This window comes from Salvelinus sp. IW2-2015, linkage group LG32 (genome assembly GCF_002910315.2).
Source record: "Salvelinus sp. IW2-2015 linkage group LG32, ASM291031v2, whole genome shotgun sequence".
Lineage (NCBI taxonomy): Eukaryota > Metazoa > Chordata > Actinopteri > Salmoniformes > Salmonidae > Salvelinus > Salvelinus sp. IW2-2015.
In genome coordinates this window covers 30,754,608-30,780,744 of record NC_036871.1, presented here as the reverse complement: position 1 = coordinate 30,780,744, position 26,137 = coordinate 30,754,608, and the positions used below count along the sequence as shown (strand labels likewise).

Here is a 26,137-nt window from a genome sequence, read left to right as displayed (position 1 = left end):
GCTATTTTGTAAATGACATCGCCGAAGTCGAGGATCGGTAAGATGGTCAGTTTTACGAGGGTATGTTTGGCAGCATGAGTGAAGGATGCTTTGTTGCGAAATAGGAAGCCAATTCTAGATTTCATATTGGATTGGAGATGTTATATGTGAGTCTGGAAGGAGAGTTTACAGTCTAACCAGACGCCTAGGTAATTGTAGTTGTCCACATATTCTAAGTCAGAACCGTCCAGAGTAGTGATGCTGAACAGGCGGGCAGGTGCGGGCAGCGAACGGTTGAAGAGCATGCATTTTGTTTTTTTTGCATTTAAGAGCAGTTGGAGGCCACGGAAGGAGAGTTGTATTTCATTGAAGCTCATCTGGAGGTTAGTTAACACAGTGTCCAAAGAAGGGCCGGAGGTATACAGAATGGAGTCGTCTGCATAAAGGTGGATCAAAGAATCACCAGCAGCGAGAGCAACATCATTGATGTATACAGAGAAGAGAGTCGGCCCGAGAATTGAACCCTGTGGCACCCCCATAGAGACTGCCAGAGGTCCGGACAACAGGCCTTCCGATTTGACATACTGAACTCTATTGGAGAAGTAATTGGTGAACCAAGCGAGGCAATCATTTGAGAAACCAAGGCTGTTGAGTCTGCCAATAAGAATGTTGTGATTGACAGAGTCGAAAGCCTTAGCCAGGTCGATGAATACGGCTGCACAGTAATGTCTCTTATCGATGGCGGTTAMGATATCGTTTAGGACCTTGAGCGTGGCTGAGGTGCACCCATGACCAGCTCTGAAACCAGATTGCATAGCGGAGAAGGTACGGTGAGATTCTAAATGGTCGGTAATCTTTGTTAACTTGGCTTTCAAAGACCTTAGAAAGGCAGGGTAGAATAGATATAGGTCTGTAGCAGTTTGGGTCTAGAGTGTCTCCCTCTTTGAAGAGGGGGATGACCGCGGCAGCTTTCCAATCTATGGGAACCTCAGACGATACGAAAGAGAGGTTGAACAGGCTAGTAATAGGGGTTGCAACAATTTCGGCAGATCATTTTAGAAAGAGAGGGTGCAGATTGTCTAGCCCGGCTGATTTGTAGCGGTCTAGATTTTGCAGCTCTTTCAGAACATCAGCTGTCTGGATTTGGGTGAAGGAGAAGTGGGGGAGGTTTAGGTAAGTTGCTGTAGGGAGCGCCGGGCTGTTGACCGTGGTATGGGTAGCCAGGTGGAAAGCATGGCCAGCCGTAGAAAAATGCTTATTGAAATTCTCAATTATTGTGGATTTATTGGTAGTGAGTGTTTCCTAGCCTCAGTGCAGTGGGCAGCTGGGAGGAGGTGCTCTTATTCTCCATGGACTTTACAGTGTCCCAGAACTTTTTTGAGTTTATACTACAGGATGCAAATGTCTGTTTGAAAAAGCTAGCCTTAGCTTTCCTAACTGCCTGTGTATATTGGTTCCTAACTTCCCTGAAAAGTTGCATATCACGGGGGCTATTCGATGCTAATGCAGAACGCCACAGGATGTTTTTGTGCTGGTCAAGGGCAGACAGGTCTGGAGTGAACCAAGGGCTATATCTAWTCCTGGTTCTACATTTTTTGAATGGAGCWTGTTTATTTAAGATGGTGAGGAAGGCACTTTTAAAGAATAACCAGGCATCCTCTACTGACGGGATGAGGTCAATGTCATTCCAGGATACCCCGGCCAGGTCGATTAGAAAGGCCTGTTCGGTGAAGTGTTTAAGGGAGCATTTGACAGTGATGAGGGGTGGTCGTTTGACCGCAGACCCATTACAGATGCAGGCAGTGATCGCTGAGATCTTGGTTGAAAACAGCAGAGGTGTATTTGGAGGGCGAGTTAGTTAGGATGATATCTATGATGGTGCCCGTGTTTACGGATTTGGGGTGGTACCTGGTAGGTTCATTGATAATTTGTGTGAGATTGAGGGCATCAAGCATAGATTGTAGGATYGCTGMGGTGTTAAGCATGTCCCAGTTTAGGTCACCTAGCAGCACGAGCTCAGAAGATAGATGGGGGGCAATCAATTCACATATGGTGTCCAGGGCACAGCTGGGGGCAGAGGGTGGTCTATAGCAAGCGGCAACAGTGAGAGACTTGTTTCTGGAAAGGTTCATTTTTAGAAGTAGAAGCCCGAATTGAGTAGGGGCTTGCTCAGCAACCTGAAGGTCAACCCTGTTATGACAGTACAGTGAGCCATTCACTTCGACCAAGTAGGAGCGTGGTGCAACTTTCTGTACATAGGATCCCGATTCTCCAGAGGCCCGCCGGTCACCTGGTAGTGGCTTRATCAACACTGTTTCACCCACCCTGAACTCAGGTAAGTATTTTGCTGATTTGTTGTAGATGAACTTGGACACCTGTCCTCTGTGATGAAGCTTCTCCAGCACGTCTGTCACCAKACAGGGCTCCAGGAGAGTGTTGGCTACTGGCAGAGCTGGTTTTAAGCGCCGTGCWATGAGGCGCTGGGCCMGGCTGCTATTCAGGCCTTCTGTTGGGGGTATTGTGCCACTGCAGGACTGCTTTTCAGGTATTCTTGCCCTCATGCAGAGCTTTTTTGCAGAGGTTCTTTGCGATTTTGACTGCTGATTGCCTTTCCATTAGCTTTTGGGTGTCGTGGCGATGAGGTGATGTGCTCGAATCCCCATTCTGCAGCAAATTTCCAGAACTCAAAGCAGGAGAATTGGGGTCCATTATCTGAGATTACCCTATCTGGCTGGCCATAGCGGGCAAACTGAGCCTTGCAGCGTCTGATCGTTGTCTCTGCAGAGAGGTCGGGGAGGAGGTAAATCTCCCAGAAGTCTGAGTAATGCTCGACTACCAGAAGAAAGTCTGTCACTGTGCTGGAAGAGATCTAGACTTACTATCTACCAGGGCAGCATCGGTAGCTCGTGGGACATCATCGTCTCTGTTGCTCAATGGCGTATTCATTGCAGATTGTGCATTTACTGACATAGTCTTTTATTTCACTCTGCATTCCTGGCCAATACAGTGTGCCTGCAACAGGCCTCAGCTGCAATGTGACTTGAGTGAACGCGCTCCAACATCTCAGGGTGCAGAGACCGGAATCTAGCAGCTGTGTTTGGGAGTGATGGGTCTAGCAGTGATGGGTGGCACCGTGGTACGAAGCTGTAGTCCCATCAGCAGTTGCGCCGGGCTGAAGCCATTGTGGAGTGGAGTTGATCGATAGGCCAGCAAAGCAAGCAGAGTAGGCTGAAACCAGGACCTCAGGTACCCCATTGCGGGCGAAGATGGACTTCAGATTAACTACAACGTCTGCATACTTTGTTAGTGACAGGTTTGCGATTCTCACATACCTTGAGAAATAGTCCACCACTAGCAGGTAGGTGGTTCTTTTTAGATTGAACAAGTCTGCTCCCAGTCTTTGCCAGCGTCTCTCAGGAAGTTGTGATGGTTCTGTGTGGTTTGTGTGCTCTTTGATGCTTGRCCTGCAGTTAAAACTTCTTAAGGCTAGGGGTTCCGCTAGCCAACATCCGCTGAAATGGCAGAGCTCGAAATTCAAYAYTATTTTTGGGAAATATTTAACTTTCATACATTCACAAGTGCAATACACCAAATTAAAGCTTAACTTCTTGTTAATCTAGCCATCGTGTCCGATTTCAAAAAATCTTTACAGCGAAAGCACACCATTCAATTATGTTAGGTCAGCGCCAAGTCACAGAGAAACATACATCCATTTTCCAGCCAAAGAGAGGAGTCACAAAAAGCAGAAATAGATATAAAATTAATCACTAACCTTTGATGATCTTCATCAGATGGCACTCATAGGACTTCATGTTACACAATACATGTATGTTTTGTTCGATAAAGTTCATATTTATATCCAAAAATCTCAGTTTACATTGGCGCGTTATGTTCAGTAATGGTGTGCCTCGAAAACATCCGGCGAATTTGCAGAGAGCCACATCAATTTACAGAAATACTCATCAAACTTTGATAAAAGATACAAGTGTTATGCATAGAATTAAAGATATACTTCTCCCTAATGCAACCGCTGTGTCAGATTTCAAAAGAGCTTTACGGAAAAAGCACACCATGCAATAATCTGAGTACAGCGCTAAGCCACAAAAACAAGCCATACAGATACCCGCCATGTTGTGGAGTCAGTAAAAGTCAGAAATAGCGTTATAAATATTCCCTTACCTTTGATGATCTCCCAGGAATCCCAGTTCCACAATGTTTGTTTTGTTCGATAAAGTTCATCTTTATGTCCAAATACCTCCTTTTTGTTAGCGCGTTTAGTTCACCAATCGAAATTCACAAGGCGCGGGCAAGTCCAGACGGAAGTCCAGACGAAAAGTCAAAAACGTTCTATTACAGTTCGTAGAAACATGTCAAACGATGTATAGAATCAATCTTTAGGATGTTTTTTATCATAAATCTTCAATAATGTTTCAACCGGACAATTCCTTTGTTTTTAGAAATAAAAAGGAACGCAGCTCACTCTCAGGGCCGCGCGCCTGGCTTAGCTCATGGCATTCTGCCAGACCCATAGACACTCTATATTCAAAAGGCAATGACTTGAAAAACTACAAACCTCAGATTTCCCACTTCCTGGTTGGATTTTTCTCAGGTTTTTGCCTGCCATATGAGTTCTGTTATACTCACAGACATCATTCAAACAGTTTTAGAAACTTCAGAGTGTTTTCTATCCAAATCTACTACTAATTTGCATATATTAGCTTCTGGGCCTGAGTAGCAGGCAGTTTACTCTGGGCATGCTTTTCATCCGAACGTGAAAATGTTGCCCCCTATCCCAAACAGGTTTTAAGCACAACTTCGTTCAGTTACTGGCTGAGTCCAGGCCACCACACAGCCTGTTGTGCACGTTCTCTGCACTTGAACACACCTTGATGACCCTTGTGCAGCTTAGTGAGGACATACTTTCGTAAGGCTGATGGAATGACAAGTCTTGTTCCTTTCAACGGAAGACTTTCGTGCACTGCGAGAAAAGCGCGTTCTGCCCAGTATAGTTTCAGAGGTCCTTAGCATTAGCTGAACTCATACCATCCTTCCTGACACATTGTCATGACTTTTGAGCACACACTGTCGGCTTTGAGTTGTWCTCTCAGGTTGTCCATGTAGGAAACACTTGCTGGAAGCTGTTCCATGATGGCATCCACATATATATTTGTGCTATCCATGTGCTCCTTTTCTGCAGCAGGAGCTTTGGATTTGACTGGTGCACATGACAGTATGTCTGCAGTCCACAGACTCTTTCCAGGGACATGAGCAATCGTGTAGGAGTATCTCAAAAGTCTCATCCTAAAGAGTTGGATTCGTGGGGGAAGGGTGTACAAGGGTTGGTTCCACAGAAGGCTCAGGAGCGGTTTGTGATCAGTTTCCAGCTGAAAGTGTTGACCAATGAGAACGTCTCTGAATCTTTCACATGCCCATGTCAGCCCCAGAGGTTATTTTTCCACTTGAGCTAGCTAGTATCTCTGCTCGGTTGGTGTGAGAGACCGGGAAGAGTAGGCAACGGGTCTCCATTCRTTCTTCTTCATTCCTTCTTCTGCAGCAGCACTCCTCCTAGTCCATAGGAAGATGCATCGGCTGAGACCTTGATCTCTTTGTTTGGYTCGTACAGGGCTAGCACAGGTGTGGATGTCAGCTCTTCCTTCAGCTCTTTGATGGCTTTGACTTGGTCGGCCCCCCAGTACCAGTGGTTTTTCTTTGAGAGTAAGTCTCTGAGAGGTGTGTCCTTTTCTGAAAACTGAGGGATGAACTTTCCCAGTTGGTTCACCATTCCTAGAAAACTCTGCAGCTCGCTGACATTGGATGGCTGCGCCATCTCCTTGACAGCCTCTGACTTTGTCTGGTCGGACTGTACTCCTTTGTCCAATATAATGTGGCCAAGGAACTTCACTTCCTCCTTTGACAGGTCACATTTGTCCGTGTTCAGAGTTAAGCCGGCTTTTCCATATTTTGCAATGCGGCATGAAGTCTTGCATCATCCATATGACAGACCACACCTTCCAGGCCTTCAGTGACCTCTGTCACCATTACATTCTGGAAGTGTTCAGGTGCTGAAGCGATACCAAAAGGTAGAAGATTGAAGTAGTAATGTCCTAAAGGTGTGATGAAGGTTGCTTGCTTAACTGACTCCACGGCTAGCGCTATCTGCCAGAAGCCAATGTTCCTGTTGAGCTTGCTGAAGATCTTCGCCCTGGCTATTGAGCCAAAGGTCTGTTTGTATTTTTCTTTACACACTGACTCATTGAGACTGGTGAAATCGACACATATCCGCACATCCCCGTTCCTCTTTGGGACAACCAACCAGTCCGTGGGCTCCTCCGTGGGCTCTAGCTCTTTCTTAACTTTTGGCCGCAATGCCAGAGGAATTTGTCGTGATGTGAGTAGCCCTCTGCGCCAGGTTTCAGCTTGATGGTATATGGTTGTTGTACTGAATCAAGACCGCTGCACAGCTTTGGATAGCTTTCTTTCAGTGTCTGTAAATCAATGCTGTCGAGTCGAGCAACTAACTCAAGCTTTGTGATAGATGGTTCGCCTAGTAAAGCTTTGTGTAGATCTCTGATGACATCATACACATCCTCCAGTGTCTCCTTTTCTCCCTTTCATAGAACCACACTTGTGACGCTGATCCCGTCCAGCGGCACTCTTCRTGGTCCTAGCAGAGGTTTTGTTGGTTTTTGCAGAGCTGGCTTGCTGGTTGATTGAACACATTGTCTGGGATAACAGTCACATCAGCACCAGTGTCTATTTTGAATTTCACATTTCTGTCCATRACTTGAATGTCAATCAGCCATGGGTCACCTCCTGCTTTTATTGATCCTAGGAAAATGTTATCATCCTCTTCTTGAACCTCGTTTACGGCTCTTGATGACATACACACACACGTTGTCAATGTCCCTTTTACCCACAGGACAGACACACTACTTCATTAGCTGCACACTGTGCTCTAGGATGTATAGGGCTTTTGCCAGTTTTGACATTGACTGCTTTTTCTCATTAGCATTCTCATGGCTAGCTTTCTCATGCTGGATTTTCTGTTTCCCCTGGCTGCCTTTCTGCATAACTCTATCCACTGAGCATGTCTTTTTTTGTTGTTACTGTGTCACCTCGCAGGCAACTCTGCTGCTTTTTCACTTCTTCAGTTTGCCTTGCCATCTCAATGGCTCTCTCTAGCGTGAGATCTTTATCTAGCTGCATACGTTCTGATAGACGCATATCTGCTAACCCAACGACAATCCTGTCTTGAATTAGTTCATCATGCAAAAGTCCATAGTTGCAATACTCTACTAGGGCATAAAAGGCTGTGAGAAAACAATCCACTGTTTAATTTCCCCCAGTCTCCGCATGTTAAAGCATGCTCTCTGATAGATCACATTATTTTTCACAATAATGAATGCATGAAATATGTATCTTATTTGTCCATACTGTTTTTGCTTGAGTTCGTTTAGGTTTAGACCCCTCAAAACGTAATCTGCTTCGTCYCCCATACAGTATATGAGTGTTTACCTGGTTCTCCTTGGTAGAAGTGTGAAGATTACTTGCCTGACGAAAGCGCTCAAACATCCTAATCCATTTGGTCCATTCTTGAGGTTTAGAAAAATCAAACCGCTCCAGCGGCTGTATGCTAAATGTAGCACTTGGGCCTGTATGCACGAGTATCTGTGCCCCTCCCGCTGCACCATGCATGGGCGACTGGCCTCTTCCCACTGCTACCGGTGGCTGCTGTGCTAGCTAATGTAGKTAATCTGTCCTGATAACATATGTGTCAAGGCAGACCGTGGAAACCCTGGGTGATGCGCCATGGTGAAGTTGGTTTGAGATTCTATATTGTCAAGACATTCAGACCTTCGGACTTAAATAGCTCACCAGCGATTTGAGCTACATACCTCAGGTTAGGCTCTTTATGAAGGAAAAAAAGGTGTGCAACATTGCACAGGTCTTATTTTCACCCAGCAATGGCGTAGGCAGCCTGGCACAGCGTCAATGCAACTATTGATCATCAGCAAATTGCATCACAATACTACAATTTCAATAACTCTTCAACCAAGTGACTTAGCAAGATCATTTCAACTGTCCATTGTTCTTTACACACCCTTTGGTTTTCTCATAAAATGATTAAATAATTTAAATAATAAAAATTCAATAGCTCCTTGATCACATGACCTAGGCACTTCAAACCAACTTTATTGTTCACAGGGTAGGGACACACATTGCACACCCTTTGGTTTTCCTATAGGGCACTTACACAATTATATATAAATATTTAAGCTCTTTAACCACGTGACTAAGCAACCTCATTTCAACATTGTATTCCTTATATAGAGGCAAGTTGCACATCCTTTAGTTATCATAAAGCTATATGAACTCAGCAAAAAAATAAACGTCCCTTTTTCAGGACTCTGTCTTTCAAAGATAATTCGTAAAAATCCAAATAACTTCACAGATCTTCATTGTAAAGGGTTTAAACACAGTTTCCCATGCTTGTTCAATGAACCATAAACAATTAATGAACTTGAACCTGTGGAACACTAACAGCTTACAGACGGTAGGCAATTAAGGTCATAGTTATGAAAACTTTGGACARTAAGAGGCCTTTCTACTGACTCTGAAAAACACCAAAAGAAAGATGCGCAGGGTCCCTGCTATTTAACTTAATTCTAACCCTAACACTAATTCTAACCTTAACCCTAAACCCCCTAGAAATAGCATTTGACCTTGTGGGGACTAACAAAATGTCCCCAGCTGGTCAACTTTTTGTTCGTTTACTATTCTTGTAGGGACTTCTGGTCCCCACAAGAATAGTTAAACACGTCCACAAACACACACACACACACACACACACACACACACACACACACACACACACACACACACACACACACACATATGTGGACACCCCTTCAAATTAGTGGATTCGGCTATTTCAGCCACACCCGCTGCTGACAGCGTATAAATCGAGCACACAGCCATGCAATCTCCATAGACAAACATTGGCAGTAGGATGCCACCTTTCAAAAAAGTCAGTTTGTCAAATTTCTGTTCTGCTAGAGCTGCCCCGGTTAATTGTAAGTGGTGTTATTGTGAAGTGGAAACGTCTAGGAGCACCACCGGCTTATCCGCAAAGTGGTAGGCCACACAAGCTCACAGAACCGGACCGTCGAGTTCCAAACTGCGTCTGGAAGACCTGTTCATCGGGAGCTTCATGAAATGGGTTTCCATGGCCGGGCAGCTGCACACAAGCCTAAGATCACCATGCACAATGCTAAGCATCGGCTGGAGTCGCATAAAGCTCGCCGCCATTGAACTCTTGAGCAGTGGAAATGCATTCTCTGGAGGGATAAATCACTTCACCATCTGGCAGTCCAACAGACAAATCTGGATTTGGCGGATGCTAGGAGAACGTTACCTGCCCGAATGGATAGTTCTAACTGTAAAGTTTGGTGGAGGAGGAATAATGGTCTGGGCCTGTTTTTCATGGTTCGGGCTAGGCCCCTTAGTTCTAGTGAAGGGAAATCTTACCGCTACAGCAAATAATGACATTCTAGACGTGGCAAAGTTGACACAGCATGACAATGCCCCCGTGCACAAAGGGAGGTTCATATAATTTGTTGAGATCAGTGTGGATGAACTTGACTGGCCTGCACTGAGCCCTCACCTTAACCCCATTGAACACCTTTTGGGATGAATTGGATCGCCAACTGCGAGCCAGGCCTGTTCGCCCAACATCAGTGCCCGACCTCACTAATGTTCTTGTGGCTGAATGGAAGCAAGTCCCCGCAGCAATGTTCCAACATCTAGTGGAAAGCATTCCCAGAAGAGTGGAAGCTGTTATATCGGCAAAGGGGGGACCGACTCCATATTAATGCCCATGATTTTGGAATGAGATGTTCGACAAACAATACTTTTGGTCATGTAGTGTTTTATTAATTAAACAACCATTATTTAATTGTACTGCAGTTTTACTGCATTTTAACTGTAGTGCATTTTTGTAAGTGTATCCTGTATTATTGTGCATGTTTATCTTACATACTGCTAGCCTAGAACAAATGTTATGGAAGTGAATGTGCACTTTTCAATTGGGTGGACTCAAACTATGAAAAACACTGCCGTAGTCTGTAGCAAAAGCATTTATAGCATCTGAGATTCTCTAAATTAGGGACCATCTCTGATAGTCTCTGTGGTCCTATAGCTATCACAAATGTGTGATTTTAATGACCTTGCAAATTCCATGACTTTAAAACAAATTGGTATTTCAACACCTGCCAAATAAAAACCTCAAACTCAACTCATGAACAAACTCAACTCCTAAAATAGTTGAATTGGGCRGGGTAATCTGAAGTGGACTCGACCCGGGTACTTTTAGCCGGAGGCCAGAGTAATATGATTCTGACAGACTCGGAAATAGCTTGTCCTGCATGAAGCTCTTCCCGAGTCCAGGCCGAGCCCCCTGAGTCTCAGATTATGCCTGAGCCCACAGTATGCCACGAGACCTTAACCCACTTTTGTGCGCTCTGCCAGCTGTTTGCCAAGTGTGATAAGATGAATCATGTAAACCCTACTGAAAAATAACATTAATGGTTCTCGTGTCTTATATGCAATGGGTGCATGGCCCACAAACACTATGCTCATGTTTATAGTGCATTCAGAAAGTATTCAGACCCCTTCTCTTTTTCCACATTTTGTTACGTTACACCCGTATTCTAAAATGGATAAAACAAATGTTTCCTCATCTACACACAATACCCCATAATGACAAATCAAAACAGGTTTTTAYAAATGTTTGCTAATTTATAAAAAAATAAAAGAACACTTATTTATGTAAGTATTCAGACCCTTTGCTATGAGACTCGAAACTGAGCTCAGGTATGCATCCTGTTTCCATTGATCATCCTTGATGTCTCTACAACTTGATTGGAGTCCACCTGTTGTAAATTGAATTGATTGGACATGATTTGGAAAGACACACACCTGTCTAAATAAGGTCCCACAGTTGACAGTGCATGTCAGAGCAAAAACAAAGCCATGAGGTTGAAGGAATTGTCCGTAGAGCTCAGAGACAGGATTGGGTCGAGGCACAGATCTGCAGCATTGAAAGTCCCCAAGAACACAGTGGCCTCCATCATTCTTAAAAGAAATAAGTTTGGATCCACCAAGACTCTTCCGAGAGCAGGCCGCCCGGCCAAGCTGAGCAATCGGGGGAGAAGGTCCTTGGTCAGGGAGTTAACCAAGAACCCAATTGTCACTGACAGAGCTCCAAAGTTCCTCTGGGGATGGGAGAATCTTCCAGAAGGACAACCATCTCTGCAGCACTCCAACAATCAGGCTTTTATGGTAGTGGCCAGTGGGAAGCCACTCCTCAATAAAAGGCACATGACAGCCTGTGAGCCACCTGAAGAACTCTGACCATTAAAAACAAGATTCTCTGGTCTGATGAAACAAAGATTGAACTCTTTGGCCTGAATACCAAGAGTCATGTCTGGAGGAAACCTGGCACCATCCCTACGGTGAAGCATGGTGGTGGCAGCATCATGCTGTGGGGATGTTTTTCAGCGGCAGGGACTAGGAGACTAGTCAAGATTGAGGGAAAGATGAACGGAGCAAAGTACAGAGAGATCCTTGATGAAAACCTGCTCCAGAGAGCTCAGGACCTCAGTCTGGGGTGAAGGTTCACCTTCCAACAGGATAACGCCCCTAAGCACACAGCCAAGACAATGCAGGAGTGGCTTCGGAACAAGTCTCTGAATGTCCATGAGTGGCCCAGCCAGAGCCCAGACTTGAACCTGATCGAACATCTCTGGAGAGACCTAAAAATAGCTGTGCAGCGACGCTCCCCATCCAACTTGACAGAGGTTGAGAGAATCTGCAGAGAAGAATGGGAGAAACTCCCCAAATACAGGTGTTCCAAAATTGTAGCGTCATACCCAAGAAGACTCGAGGCTGTAACTGCTGCTAAAGGTGCTTCAGCAAAGTACTGAGTAAAGGGTCTGAATACTTATGTAAAAGTCATATTTCAGTTTCATTTTATTTATTTATTTTTGACATTTCTAAAAACTGTTTTTGCTTTGTCATTATGGAGTATTGTGTGTAGATTGATTGGGGGGGGGGACAATTTAATCAATTTTAGAATAAGGTTGTAACGTAACAAAATGTGGAAAAAGTGAAGGGGTCTGAATACTTTCCAAATGCACTGTATATAGATTGTCTATTAATTTAGTAGAATTTAGATAAGTGGTAATCAGTTCAACCAAAAAACAGATAAGATGAATGAAAACAAATAAGATGAATGAAAAAGACTAATTAATCTGGTATTAAGATTTCAACCAGTAAAAGACTCTTTTATCACGTCGTATGCCCACTGTGATTGATCCAAGTCGGAAGCTATAGTAATTAACTGCAATTTGTGAGTCACACCAGAGGAAGAGGTGAAGCAAGAGGGATAACTGGGCCCAAAATCTGTCTTCTCCAGCAGGTGGCGTTTTTTCTTTGGCACATGACATTGAGTATAGGGAATGGATTAGCAGGGTTCGATAGACAGGSCTGCCTGCTGGCCCGGCAAAATCTGCGGAGCTCACCGGGCCAGTTAATCAAGCTTTCATATGGCCCGCTTTGGCCAGTACATTTCAAACTCCAAGACAGAAAAAAATGTATACACGCTGAACAAAAATATAAACGCAACATGTTCAAAGATTTTACTCAGTTATAATTCTTATAAGGAAATCAGTCAATTTAAATAAATTCATTAGGCCCTAATCTATGGATTTAACATAACTGGGAAGACATATATTCATCTGTTGGTCACAGATATCTTTAAAAAAAGGTAGGGGCGTGGATCACAAAACCAGGCAGTATCTGGTGTGAACACGATTTGCCTCATGCAGCGCGACACATCTCCTTCTCATAGAGTTGATTGGTTTTGTTGATTGTGGCCTGTGGAATGTTGTCCCACTCCTCTTCAATGGCTGTGTGAAGTTGCTGGATATTGGCGGGAACTGGAACATGCTGTCGTACYCGTCGATCCAGAGCATCCCAAACATGCTCAATGGGTGACATGTGTAACGATGTACGCTGAGAGTCGGGAAGCAAGTTCAGGGAGTGAATACATTTAATAAATAAACGAACAAAACAAGAAACATGAACAGCGCACTGACATGAAACAGCAACAGGAACAATGACAACTGGGGAAGAAACCAAAGGGAGTGTGCGCTATAATGAGCAGCCAGGTGACCTAGAGGCCGGAGAGGGAGCACACCTGAGTATGCAGGCCATGGAAGAACTGGGACGTTTTCAGCTTCCAGGAATGGTGTACAGTTGTGGCCAAAAGTTTTGAGAATGACACAAATATTAATTTCCACAAAGTTTGCTGCTTCAGTGTCTTTAGATATTTTTGTCAGATGTTACAATGGAATACTGAAGTATAATTACAAGCATTTCATAAGCGTCAAAGGCTTTTATTGACAATTACATGAAGTTGATGCAAAGAGTCAATATTTTCAGTGTTGACCCTTCTTTTTCAAGACCTCTGCAATCCGCCATGGCATGCTGTCAATTAACTTCTGGGCCACATCCTGACTGATGGCAGCCCATTCTTGCATAATCAATGCTTGGATTTTGTCAGAATTTGTGGGCTTTTGTTTGTCCACCCGCCTCTTGAGGATTGACCACAAGTTCTCAATGGGATTAAGGTCTGGGGGGTTTCCTGGCCATGGACCCAAAATATCGATGTTTTGTTCCCCGAGCCACTTAGTTATCACTTTTGCCTTATGGCAAGGTGCTCCATCATGCTAGAAAAGGAATTGTTCGTCACCAAACTGTTCCTGGATGGCGAGGAGAAGTTGCTCTCGGAGGATGTGTTAGTACCATTCTTTATTCATGGCTGTGTTCTTAAGCAAAATTGTGAGTGAGCCCACTCCCTTGGCTGAGAATCAACCCGACACATGAATGGTCTCAGGATGCTTTACTGTTGGCATGACACAGGACTGATGGTAGCGCTCACCTTGTCTTCCCCGGACAAGCTTTTTTCCGGATGCCCCAAACAATCGGAAATGGGATTCATCAGAGAAAATGACTTTACCCCAGTCGTCAGCAGTACAATCCCTGTACCTTTTTCAGAATATAAGTCTGTCCCTGATGTTTTTCCTGGAGAGAAGTGGCTTCTTTGCTGCCCTTCTTGACACCAGGRCATCCTCCAAAAGTCTTCGCCTCACTGTGCGTGCAGATGCACTCACACCTGCCTGCTGCCATTCCTGAGCAAGCTCTGTACTGGTGGTGCCCCAATCCTGCAGCTGAATCAACTTTAGGAGACGGTCCTGGCGCTTGCTGGACTTTCTAGGGCGCCCTGAAGCCTTCTTCACAACAATTGAACCGCTCTCCTTGAAGTTCTTGATGATCTGGTAAATGGTTGATTTAGGTGCAATCTTACTGGCAGCAATATCCTTGCCTGTGAAGCCCTTTTTSTGCAAAGCAATGATGACGGCACGTGTTTCCTTGCAGGTAACRATGGTTGACAGAGGAAGAACAATGATTCCAAGCACCACRCTCCTTTRSAAGCTTCCAGTCTGTTATTCGAACTCAATCAGCATGACAGAGTAATCTCCAGCCTTGTCCACGTCAACACTCACACCTGTGTTAACGAGAGAATCACTGACATGATGTCAGCTGGTCCTTTTGTGGCAGGGCTGAAATGCAGTGGAAATGTTTTTTGGGGATTCAGTTAATTTGCATGGCAAAGAGGGACTTTGGAATTAATTGCAATTCATCTGATCACTCTTCATCACATTCTGGAGTATATGCAAATTGCCATCATACAACCTGAGGCAGCAGACTTTGAAAATTAATATTTGTGTCATTCTCAAAACTTTTGGCCACGACTGTACATATCCTTGTGACATGGTGCCGTGCATTATCATGCTGAAACATGAGGTGATGGCGGCAGATGAATGGCATGACAATGGGCCTCAGCAGGGGTGGACTGAAACAATAATTCAGGCCGGGAATTTGACTCCATCCCAGGCCTCCCTGTTCACGAAACCACCAGACCGCTAATTTTGTAGGCTAACCCTATTTGTTGATGTAACGGGTACCAAACTAGTTATAKATTTGGACACTATGTTCATCTGGGAAGAAAGTTATCCACATGACAAAATACAAACATTTGGGACTGACCAACAAGTAGCCTATCTGAACACTGAGTTTTCAAGGTATGCTATGGCTATGGGTGCACCCTCAAAAACTCACTAGGAATACACCAATCATAGCACATACAAATGTACAAGGCTAGAAACACAAAACAATTAGCCTACACTTTTTAAAAAGAGAATAAGATATACAGAGTTAGCTCAAATGTTCAAATGATTATCTTTATATTCAAGCATCAAGCATATCAAAAGTATCAAAAAACTTCACACATTCACGGAACTTGAACATAAGCTACAACAATGTAAGTAAGTATAATACAAAAGTCGAAAAAGCACTCCTCTACAAAAATATGTAGATTACAATGTTCCCTCACTGGTGTCCATAAAGCCAACTGTAACGGCTGATTTCCTCCTCTTCGTCTGAAGAGGAGGTGTAGGGATCGGACCAAAACGCAGCGTGTTGTGAAGACATGATGAATTTATTTAGACAAGACGAACACGTAACACACTTGAGACATTACAAAACAAAAAACGACGTAGACTGACCTGAACATATGAACTTACATAAACACGAAGAACGCACYAACAGGTACAGACTAGAACAAACGATACAGTCCCGTGTGGTACAAACACTGACACGGAAGACAATCACCCACAAACAAACAGTGAGAACAGCCTACCTTAATATGGTTCTCAATCAGAGGAAACGTCAAACACCTGCCCCTAATTGAGAACCATATCAGGCAACACATTGAACCCAACATAGAAACACATAACATAGACTACCCACCCAGCTCACGCCCTGACCATACTAAACAAATACAAAAAACTACGGAAAACAAGTCAGGAACGTGACACCAACAGCACACAATAAACACATCTATACACTGAGTCAGTTAAATTGAACATTGGCTACATAACTGCAAGTATAATATGAAAGCCCATGTCAGCCTGTTAAGGAAGAGTCATAGCAGAGCTACTTCAGAGTAACCAGTAAGTAATTACCACTAGTAACAATATAAGCTCAAAACATTAGCCATGATTGTCAGCCATGTTTTCCAAGTTATATGCAGCTTCGTGCCTGTGTCCTCTGTAGCTAAGCCCACATTTACCAATAACTTTAACTACATCAATCACACGTTCCATGACCTACCTGCCTCTTTCTGACCTGGTCTCATTGAACTGACATTTGCTTATCACTCAGAAGGGTACGGATGTCTGCTTTGCTGGCTCTGAGGGAAAGGCTTCTGCACTTTCTCTATGGGTCTTGCTTCTCTCATGTTCCTGTACTTTCTGATGGGCATGTTTCCAGGCCTGCATGCCTCCTTTGACAAATGCACTATCACTGGCTGAAGGTTTTGCGAATGCAAGACACACTGAGCAGAACGAGGAGTGAGTTACTTCATTGTATGTCAGCCATTTTCTGTTAGTGCCATCTTTATAGGTTTGGGTGGTACTGAAAAAAATAAGTCAAAATCCTTGGACTGAGGATGGGCAAAATAACTGCTTTTGCGGTCCCTTTCTATTTTCCCTGTACTGGGCTCTGAACCTCTCTCTGCACATCTGGTTGCTCTGCAGAATGAGATTAACATTGTAAATAACCTAAACTTAAACTTGTATTACTTGTGCAGTCATCGATTGTATGCCCCCCGATTACAGTCCTACTGATAATCTCATAAATAAAGCACATATTAATGTAAAATCATAGAATGCTCTGAAGTTGTACCTGAAGGTTCCTGCTCTGAGTCTGTCTCTGAACTGACCACCATCTCCAGTTCTGCAGGAGCACCTGAAGCTCTAGTGCTGCCGCTGCTTCCTTCTCCACCTTTGAAAAGAAAAGACTCTATTGTCATACTCACTATCATTAGTGTATCAGTAGGTTACATTAATACAGCTCTGGAYAGAAAATAAGAGTGGTCTCTTAATTTGGAGTGGCCTCTTAATTTTTCCCAGAGCTGTATATTATTGTAGTAACTTGTAATGCTGGTACAAATGGCGCTAATGATCTTTGTCATTGCCTGTGCTGTGTCACACAGGCTACTGTGCTACGTTCATGGATGTATTATGGTTACGTTACTGTAGCCTGTTTCGCTGTACAGTGTATGTGCACATTCCCTAGCTTATATGGCATGAGTCATGACCGAATGCTGGCAAGTCTATAGTCTAGGTTTACTATTTTTTACTAGTTGAAACATATTGCCTTCAATGTCATTATGATCGCTATGTTGCACTCATTGCCATGATATTGTAATGACCTGACTAGATCATAAAGGAACAATTGTCCAGACAGAAGATTGAGTTTACGAATTGACGGTTTATTAACCCAACTTTACACAAGCTACTGTTTGGCCGTAGCCGATGCCAAATAAATGAAAAATAACCCACAAGCCAACCGTGACCTTCTCTTGTGAAGGCCAGACGTAAGAGAGAGAACAAAGGCTAAACCTGGTCTTAACTTCCAATGCTCCATCGCCCTGCCCAACGCCCCTCCACGCCACTCCGCCAACCGCCAGGATGCCCGGCATCAGAACATTCCAGGCATTCCCGTGATTGGCAGATAGCAGGTTGATTGGCATGTCGGACCCCGCGAACACTGGGTACTGGTAACTACAACACAACCACCTACTAGCCTAACACATAACACACAGCTGTCTGTGCGGGTCGCTACAATATAATTCTATGATCGCTATGTTGCACTCATTGCAATGATATAATTCCTCCACGAAGACGTAAGARGTAGCCTACCGGCCGTTGTGTCACTATTATTAGCTAGGTTACTTAGCTAGCCATGCTGGGTGTCGTGTGTGTCAGTGTGTGTGGTTTAGCTAGTGTTTTTGACTGACCTGGTCCCTTACTGGCGAACATGTCGCTTACTTCGCAGCGTCTGTGGCAAGGGCCTTTCTCTTTTTTATTCTCTCCCTCTCTGCTCCACCTTTCCTCTTCTGACCGTCCATTTCGCCGTGCGACTTGTCTAAAATGTTATCTATAGAGAGGCAGGTAGACGGTTGCTATGTGCGTCGCGGAGAGACCTGGTGTCATTTTTGGTGCACGCACCCTTGCGCGGGGACACTGCAGCGAGTGAGAGTCGTGCCTGATGCGTGGATTCTCCGTCAACTCATTCCTGCTTGCTATATTATTGCTGGTCAAATTGACTATTCACCGCAGGCCAAAACAACCCTCAGGCCACCGGGAAATGTCCCGGTTCTCCCGACGGCCAGTCCGCCATTGGGCCTCGGGATCTCGTCATGGTATCTCTGTGCATTCAAATTTCCATCGATCAAATGCAATTGTGTTATTTGTCCGCAGCTTATGTCTACCCATACCATAACCCCACGACATGATGGGGCACTCTGTTCACAACGTTGACATAAGTAAACCGCTCGCCCACACAACGCCATACACGCTGTTTGCCATGTGCCATCTGCCCCGTACAGTTGAAACGGATTCATCCATGAAGAGCACACTTCTCCAGTGTGCAAGTGGGCATCGAAGTCGGTTACGACGCAGAACTGCAGTCAGGTCAAGACCCTGTTGAGGACGACAAATACGAAGAACAGCTTCCCTGTTTCCAACCTTTTGTGCAGAAATTCTTCAGTTGTGCAATCCCACAGTTTCATCAGCTGTCCGGGTGGCTGGTCTCAGACGATCCCGCAGGTGAAGCAGCTGTCTGGGTGGCTGGTCTCAGACGATCCCGCAGGTGAAGCCAGCTGTCTGGGTGGCTGGTCTCAGAAGATCCCGCAGGTGAAGCAGCTGTCTGGGTGGCTGGTCTCAGACGACCCGCAGGTGAAGCAGCTGTCTGGGTGGCTGGTCTCAGACGATCCCGCCGGTAAGCAGCTGTCTGGGTGGCTGGTCTCAGACGATCCCCAGGGGAAGCAGCTGTCTGGGTGGCTGGTCTCAGACGATCCCGCAGGTGAAGCAGCTGTCTGGGGCTGTCAGACGGATCCCGCAGGTGAAGCAGCTGTCTGGGTGGCTGGTCTCAGACGATCCCGCAGGTGAAGCAGCTGTCTGGGTGGCTGGTCTCAGACGACCCAGCAGGTGAAGAAGCCGGATGTGGAGGTCCTGGGCTGGCGTGGTTGTGGGGCCGGTTGAACATACTGCCAAATTCGTTAAAACATTGTTTAAGCTTTACATTATAACATGTTTTTATGTGATTTAATATTATTTCCATATCTGGGTTTTCTTTTTACAATCATGTTTTCTTACCTGCCTTTTACCTTAAACTATTTATTTTCAGGTATAAAATATGGTAGAGAAATGAACATTCAATTCCCTGGCAACAGCTCTGGTGGACATTATTCTATACAGTTGGTTGCATGAAAACACTACTGTAAATACTACTTAATTGTTACTAATAGAAGTGATTAAAATCAAATGACACTGTATTGATATTTACAGTAAATATATATACTGTTGTACTGTATACCGGTACACTGACCTGACTGTTTTGGTCATGTTGTAGAAATGATTTTTACAAAAACATTCTGTTTATGTTACTGGGTTGAAAATAAAAAAATAATACAATTTATAGTGACCAAATATTTAAATATTTAGATTTTCTTCTACCACTTTAAACTAAGTTTGTGCTGCTGTTGAATTATGTAATAACATTGTTTGATCACAGTTTGAACCTCTATTAAACTCTTTTAGTAGGCTATTCCAGTTTGTAATGCTTAGATTTCTAATAGTTTTTGAAATGAGCTTAAGAGCTCATTTGTTTTTCTTATATTGTCATACATAATTGCTCTCTTTGCTGTCATGATGGTTTCAAATGAATTAAGTTATTTTTTGAAGAATTGTTTTTCTTGCCTTGAATATTCATAAGCTTTATGGTTTTAAGTCACTATTATCTCCAACTCTGCTTTTATGGATCATGTAACATTCACTAGTTCATTTTTTTATTTTCTCCATGACTTTCGTGCAATTTTCACAAATATGTGGTACATTTTTACAACTCTAAGCAAACAAATCCAAACAGATTCTAAAAAGTTCTAAACTCAAGCACATGACTTGTGTATATTATTGAGGCTAATCATGTTGATTAGGGTGGTATTCTTTCACTTTTCATCTCTTTTGTCTATGCACTTTAATCAACCTGTAATGACAGTGTCATAATGTTCAAGACATTGCAGTCATTTCCACATCTAGCCTACTTTGCACAGCTTCCCAGCGAACCATGTCCACCTAAACTGTCGGAGTTGGCACCTACATAGTTTGTAAAGAGTGGTTAAGGTGTAGGCTATTGATGATTTATGATTGTTTTGTTGTTATTCAAGTAAGTACAACCAAAGACGCCTCAACCTCCTGTGGTATTAGAGAGACCCCACCAGTGCTGGTATATGAGACAACTGTTCATTTGAATGTGGAGTCTGATGATGACAATGCCCCTGTACTGTCTGATGAGAGAGGAGGATGAGGAGGAAAGTTCGGATGAGTGGGTGCCGACTGATGAGGAAGATCAGGGGGGGTCAGGTGCTAAACTCTGGGACTGAGGAGGACAGACAGAAGGTAGGGAGTAAAAAGTTAAACTTTGGGACTAAGTAGGAGAGAGAATGGAGGGTGTCATGAGCTACAGTCTGGGACTAAGGATAATTAAAAGGGTGGAGGCTCTAGGCCTAAGGAACAGAGGGATGGTCAGGATTCAGGAACCAATCTCATGGCAAGAGAGAGAGAAATTGGATCCAAGAAAGAGGAGGAGCCATCTACACTAGACGTATAACCCTGAGGAGTAGGTGGAGGAGATGGAGGAAGAAAGCAACAGTGACCCAGACTTCAAACCAGCAGAGGAGGAGAAAGGGAGAAAAAGAAGGGCCACAAGATGAGGAAGTGGAAGGAGGAGTGTGAGACTGGACCTCAGAGAAGATTAATGTGTTCTGTAAGTGTTACTGAGTAGGCTGATACCCCATTTCATGGGTGTACAATCCATAGGCTAGGCTGTACGTACAGTGCAATATGAATGTCCAATACACACAATATACTGACTGGAAAGGTGATTTCCCACAATCAAAGTCCTGCAATAAGAATGAATACTTGTGTAAACTCTACATAGTTGTGCTCTGTGTGTGTTACTGACTAGGCTGATATCCCATTTCATGGGTGCACAATCCATAGGGTAGGCTGTACATTGCAATATAAATGTTCAATTCACATAGGTTGACTGGTGAGCTTAATGTTGCCCATTTCAGTGGTATCAGAGTCCTGCATTAAGAGTTAGACGCTAATATTTCTGTAAAATCTTTACAGTTTTGTTCTGTGAGTGTCACTGAGTAGGCTGATACCCCATTTCATGGGTGTACAAGCCATATGTTAGGGCAGTGCTTATAAGAATGCCCCCAATTCAAATACATCTACAGTGCGATTTCAACAGGTTTTTTTGTTGGTCACATGAACTAATAATTGCCTTTTGTTGAATTTATATAACAACATTCCAACATTGTTTAGCAGTATCTAGTCCATTGGGGCATGATTCCACCCTTTTTATCCGCTTGGATTAGTCTCAATACTGGACTTTTAATTTGAAGGCGAACCGCCGACTCCATTATTGTTGCTCACAACACACTGGTGAAGGAAGTCTACCACCAATAAGAGATGGGGAGACAAAGTTGGTGTACGGTCCCTGGTTGCGGTTTTTACAGAAAATCTAGGGCAACAGGTAATGCATTTCACCGTTATCCAGTGAAAGACCCGGAAAGATGCAAAAGATGGTTAATAGCTGTCAGACATATTAAATACGATGTCAAGACTCCAGTTGCCACACTGAATAGCCTACGTGTATGTAGCACGCACTTCAGGGAAGATGATTACCAGAGAGACTTTCAAGCCGAAATTATGGGGACTAAGAACAAACGAAGACTCAAAGATACCGCTGTGCCATCTATTTTTCCGTGGACTGGATCGGCAGTGCCAAAATACAGAGGGGCGTTCGAGAAGAGGAAACGCGCGGAGGTAGGCCTACTCATGGGAGCTGTCGTGTTTGTAGTTAGCAGTTGTTGTCTATCACTGTACTCCCATTGRGTCTCAAATTACTGTGCATGACAATATCCCTTTCGGTGTCTTCCAGGTTCTGGCCTCAATAGAAGGCCTCAATATGACTTCAAAGGTGAATCAACCAGCAACAACAGCAAGCTCCTCTGCCATATATGTGAGTTGAGGAAAGATATATCTACTGTGAATCGTTCCACATACTTTTTATTTTGCCAGTCCCTTTCCCAATACCTGCTGTAGCCTACAAACTAGCCATTGATCATGATTCTCAGGTCCATTACATTACACACAAGAGTCATTGGACGAAGGCGTCTTCTGTAAAGGGGAGTTTTGTTAAGATCTTAATCAGAAATTATTGGTCTGAACATTAACACGCAATGCTTGCGGTACGGTTTTATAAACATAAAATTACCTCTTATTTCATATCAGCAAGGGGGGGGGGGGGCAGTTTAATTTGATACACACCTTTTATAGGGCTAATTCGTGTTCTCACACGGCTGTATCACCATGTTACATCGTGTGTTCACGGAAGTTACAGGGACCACCTATGCCAAATAGCTGTCTAGCATGCRCCGAACACTAACAGAAGAAAGCCGCCATAAATGTGTTGTCACTGAAAAAGATGTTGGCTACAACTGTGATAAAGCAGTGTATAGTAAGTGCATATTTTAAATTATGAATGTAATGGGCTTTATGTTTCTAGAACYGTATCGCAATTGAGGATCGATTCAGGTTTAGATGGAGTTTTTGGCTGCCAGATCCAGTCTACCTTTGAAAATAACATATAAGGCCCTTGGACAATTTAAGGAGTAGCGGTAGGCAGTTTAAGAGTACATCTTGGGCTGCCTACAACCATGGACCATTTCCATTGACAACATTTGATTTCAGTCCAACTATAAGCATAAGTGGACTATCAACCTCAGGAACCATCTGTAGTTTTTGATTGTCCAAAGGCTTGTTCTGGTCTATTTATTAATAGTTCCGCTGCTGAGCAGATAGCTTCCATGTCATGATTATATTAACATCAGAAATACTTTTTGGATAATGGTCATAATAACGTTTTTACATGGTTTTTGAAAATGGGTGTCCATCCTTATCACGGATGAATATTCACAAACCGTGTTATCCCATTGTTCATTAGAGCAAGTCATTTGTCCCTGTTAAACTATCACAGAACATATTGATAATGGAATTAACACACAATAATAATGGTATTTGTTTTCCTTCCCAAGGCGGTGGGAGGGACAGTTTCCCAGGCTCGCCTGGACAGAGAACAGCTCCTAGACGACACTGGTTCCTTGACTGTGGAAATCACTGAGGAGTTGTTTGCCAGTGATCATGATAACAATGACGATGTGGCCACTGCACCTTATGAAGAGGAATATTTTCTGTCCTCAGAGGAGGAACCTGAGGAACCCAAGAAGAAGAGAAAAAACGAGAAGGATAGTTCAGATGAGTGGGAGCCATCTGATAAAGAAGATAGTGAAATAGTAATGGAATTTTCTTCTGATTCCTCTGAGGATTTGGAAACTGTTGGTTCCTCTGACCTAACAGAAGGGGCCAAAGCTGCTACTTCTCAGACAGACAGAGAGGAAGACGGTAAGCTTGTAGTTTGGTGGTGCGATGAATGTGGAGCTGAGCCTGAAGTCACCTGCACCACACGGAGACATAAGATGCTGTACGCCTGTGCTCTGTGTGTGGGTGAGGGTGAACAGGCTGTTGGATTTGACCAATTCTACATGCGGTTCGATGACCTATCCAGCCTAAAAGTTCATGTGCAACTCGAACACAACACCAAAGTTTGTCAACGCGCACTCTGCCCAGACTGCGGCAGGTATCACTTCAAGAAAGACCACGTGTGTGCACACAAGATCAAGAAGATCCCCTGCCTAGACTGTGGTAAGCTATTTACTTCCCAGACATCTCTCAAGCTTCACATTAGAGTCCACCAGGACAGCTTTGTGCATGCATGCAAATTCTGCCTCAAGAAATTCAAGACCAAGCCAGACAAACAGACACATGAGGAGAGCCATCCCCAAGAGAAGAGTCCCTATCAATGCCCTGACTGCTCGGAGAGATTCAGTACTTTTAAAAAACGGAACGGGCACCTTCAAACCTGCCGAGGGCCAAGGAGGTACATTTGTGATGTCTGTGGACAAGAATTAAATGGGTTGAATGCACTCAATAGACACAAAATGGTACACACAGGGCAGAAGCCATACAAGTGCAAGGTGTGCCACATGTCCTTCAACCAAGTTAGCCACCTTAAGTCCCACATGCGCCTCCACACAGGGGAGCGACCCTTCAACTGTCAACAGTGTGAGAAGTGCTTCAATCACAACGTCAGTCTAAAGAACCATGTCCACCGCCATCATGGTCCAGAGTCTCAGGAGCAGGGGGAGAGAGAGAAAAAGCTGAAGTCAGGAGCTAAACTCTGGAGCTGAGGAGAAAGAGCAGGGTGGATGCTCTAGTCCTAAAGAACGGGGAGAGGGTCAGGAACCAATCCATCAACCTGAGCAGGAGAGAGAAGAGGGAACCGAGGAACAAGAGCAGTCAACGCCTGACAACTGACCCTGAGGACTTAGTGAAGGAGGGGGTGAGGCAGATCAACAGCGACTCAGACTTCAACCCAACAGAGGAGAGGACCACAAGTAGAGGAAGGGGAAGAGGAAAGGGTAGGCCGAGAGGGAGACCGAGTACCAATGGGAAGAGGAATGTAGCTGAGGAAGATTTAGAGTGATCACCCCAGTGTCGTGTTCATTAGTGCACATCATAACAAAACATTTTAGAATGGAAAATGAAAATCAGTTTTTTAATTAAGTACAGATAGAACATTCCTGTTTCACTTTGTTTTGTAGCATTTCACTCTGTTTCATGCTTACTGATCATGACCCAGAATGAACTCTAACATGAAGTATGGGGTCAATGAGTCTTTTAGATTTATGAGGCAGATGGTTGTTTCTGCTATACAGTTGTATGAAAACACTACTGTAAAGTCTACTTCATTGTTACTAATAGAAGGGATTCAAATGAAATGACACTATTGATATTTACAAAAACATTGTTTGTTACTGGGTTGAAAAATAAAAAATAAAAAATGTATAGTCACCAAATATTTAGATTTTCTTCTACTTAAACTATGTTTGTGCTGCTGTTGAATTATGTAATACCACCTCTATTAAAGTCTTTAGTAGGCTATTCCAGTTTTTCTTATATTGTCATACATAATTGCTCTCTTTGCTCTCATGATGGTTTAAAATGAATGAAGTTCTATTTTGAAAAATGGTCTGTTTCTTRCCATGAATATTCATACACTTTATGGTTTAAGTCAATATTATCTACAACTCCGCTTATGGATCTTGTAACGTTCACAAGTTCTTAGGTTTTTTTTCTCCGTCACTTTGTTGCAATTTTCACAAATGGTACATTTTTACAACTCTTAATTAAGCACGAACATCCAAACGGATCATCAAAATTTAAAAACTCCAAGCACATTTTCGATTGACTGAGTAAAACAAACAAATTCACAAAGTCACTTGTTCAATGCACCAAATCACTTTACATTTGGATACATATTCAATCTAAGTATCTGCTTTTCAAAATGCAATATTCACTTTACTTTTGGTTTGATCATCTTGTCATTTGTTAACAATATTATTAACTATCACTTAATCAAACTACTCAAAACAAATAACTACTAAACCAAGAGCATGTAGTGCCTAGTTAACCTATATAGTTTGATAACTGCTGAACACTGTAAAGTTCTATAATTATTCCTCATAAATGTATCAATTTGACACCAATGTCTGTTAGAAGGTAAAACCAAATCATTAATGGACGTGGCTGTAAATACTAGGTCATCATTTTCCATCAGCCAGTGTGTGTCAATAGGACAAAGTGGAAAGAGCCCCTCTGTGCTACCATTTGGAATTGTAGTGTAGTGTACAATGCACTGCTGAAATGCCTGGGTGGTATATAACAATATATTCCACTCATTATCTGACTTTCATTGATACAAAGCTGTCAAGCAGAGA

At 43.5% G+C, this 26,137-nt stretch overlaps 1 protein-coding gene across 2 annotated transcripts; it reads left to right on the top strand.

Annotated features, from left to right (window-relative positions):
• Positions 1-21,653: 21,653 nt before the first annotated feature.
• Positions 21,654-25,466, top strand: LOC111956646 (zinc finger protein 98-like). 2 transcript variants are annotated; one of them, XM_023977171.2, is made up of 3 exons: positions 21,654-22,064; positions 22,180-22,260; positions 23,336-25,466. In XM_023977171.2, the coding sequence occupies exons 1-3, from the start codon at positions 21,708-21,710 to the stop codon at positions 24,545-24,547; spliced, it is 1,650 nt and encodes a 549-aa protein (XP_023832939.1). In that variant the 5' UTR covers positions 21,654-21,707; the 3' UTR covers positions 24,548-25,466. The 2 variants fall into 2 exon arrangements, with proteins under 2 accessions (XP_023832939.1, XP_023832940.1); XM_023977172.1 differs by lacking the exon at positions 21,654-22,064 and adding an exon at positions 22,636-22,758.
• Positions 25,467-26,137: the final 671 nt, after the last annotated feature.

Bases quoted from the DNA above. Each gene is read 5' to 3' on its own strand.
- LOC111956646 (XM_023977171.2), top strand. From the start codon at position 21,708: ATGGGGAGACAAAGTTGGTGTACGGTCCCTGGTTGCGGTTTTTACAGA. The intron at 22,065-22,179 runs GTAGGCCTACTC...GGTGTCTTCCAG, and splicing joins AGAAGAGGAAACGCGCGGAG to GTTCTGGCCTCAATAGAAGG. The intron at 22,261-23,335 runs GTGAGTTGAGGA...TTCCTTCCCAAG, and splicing joins CAAGCTCCTCTGCCATATAT to GCGGTGGGAGGGACAGTTTC.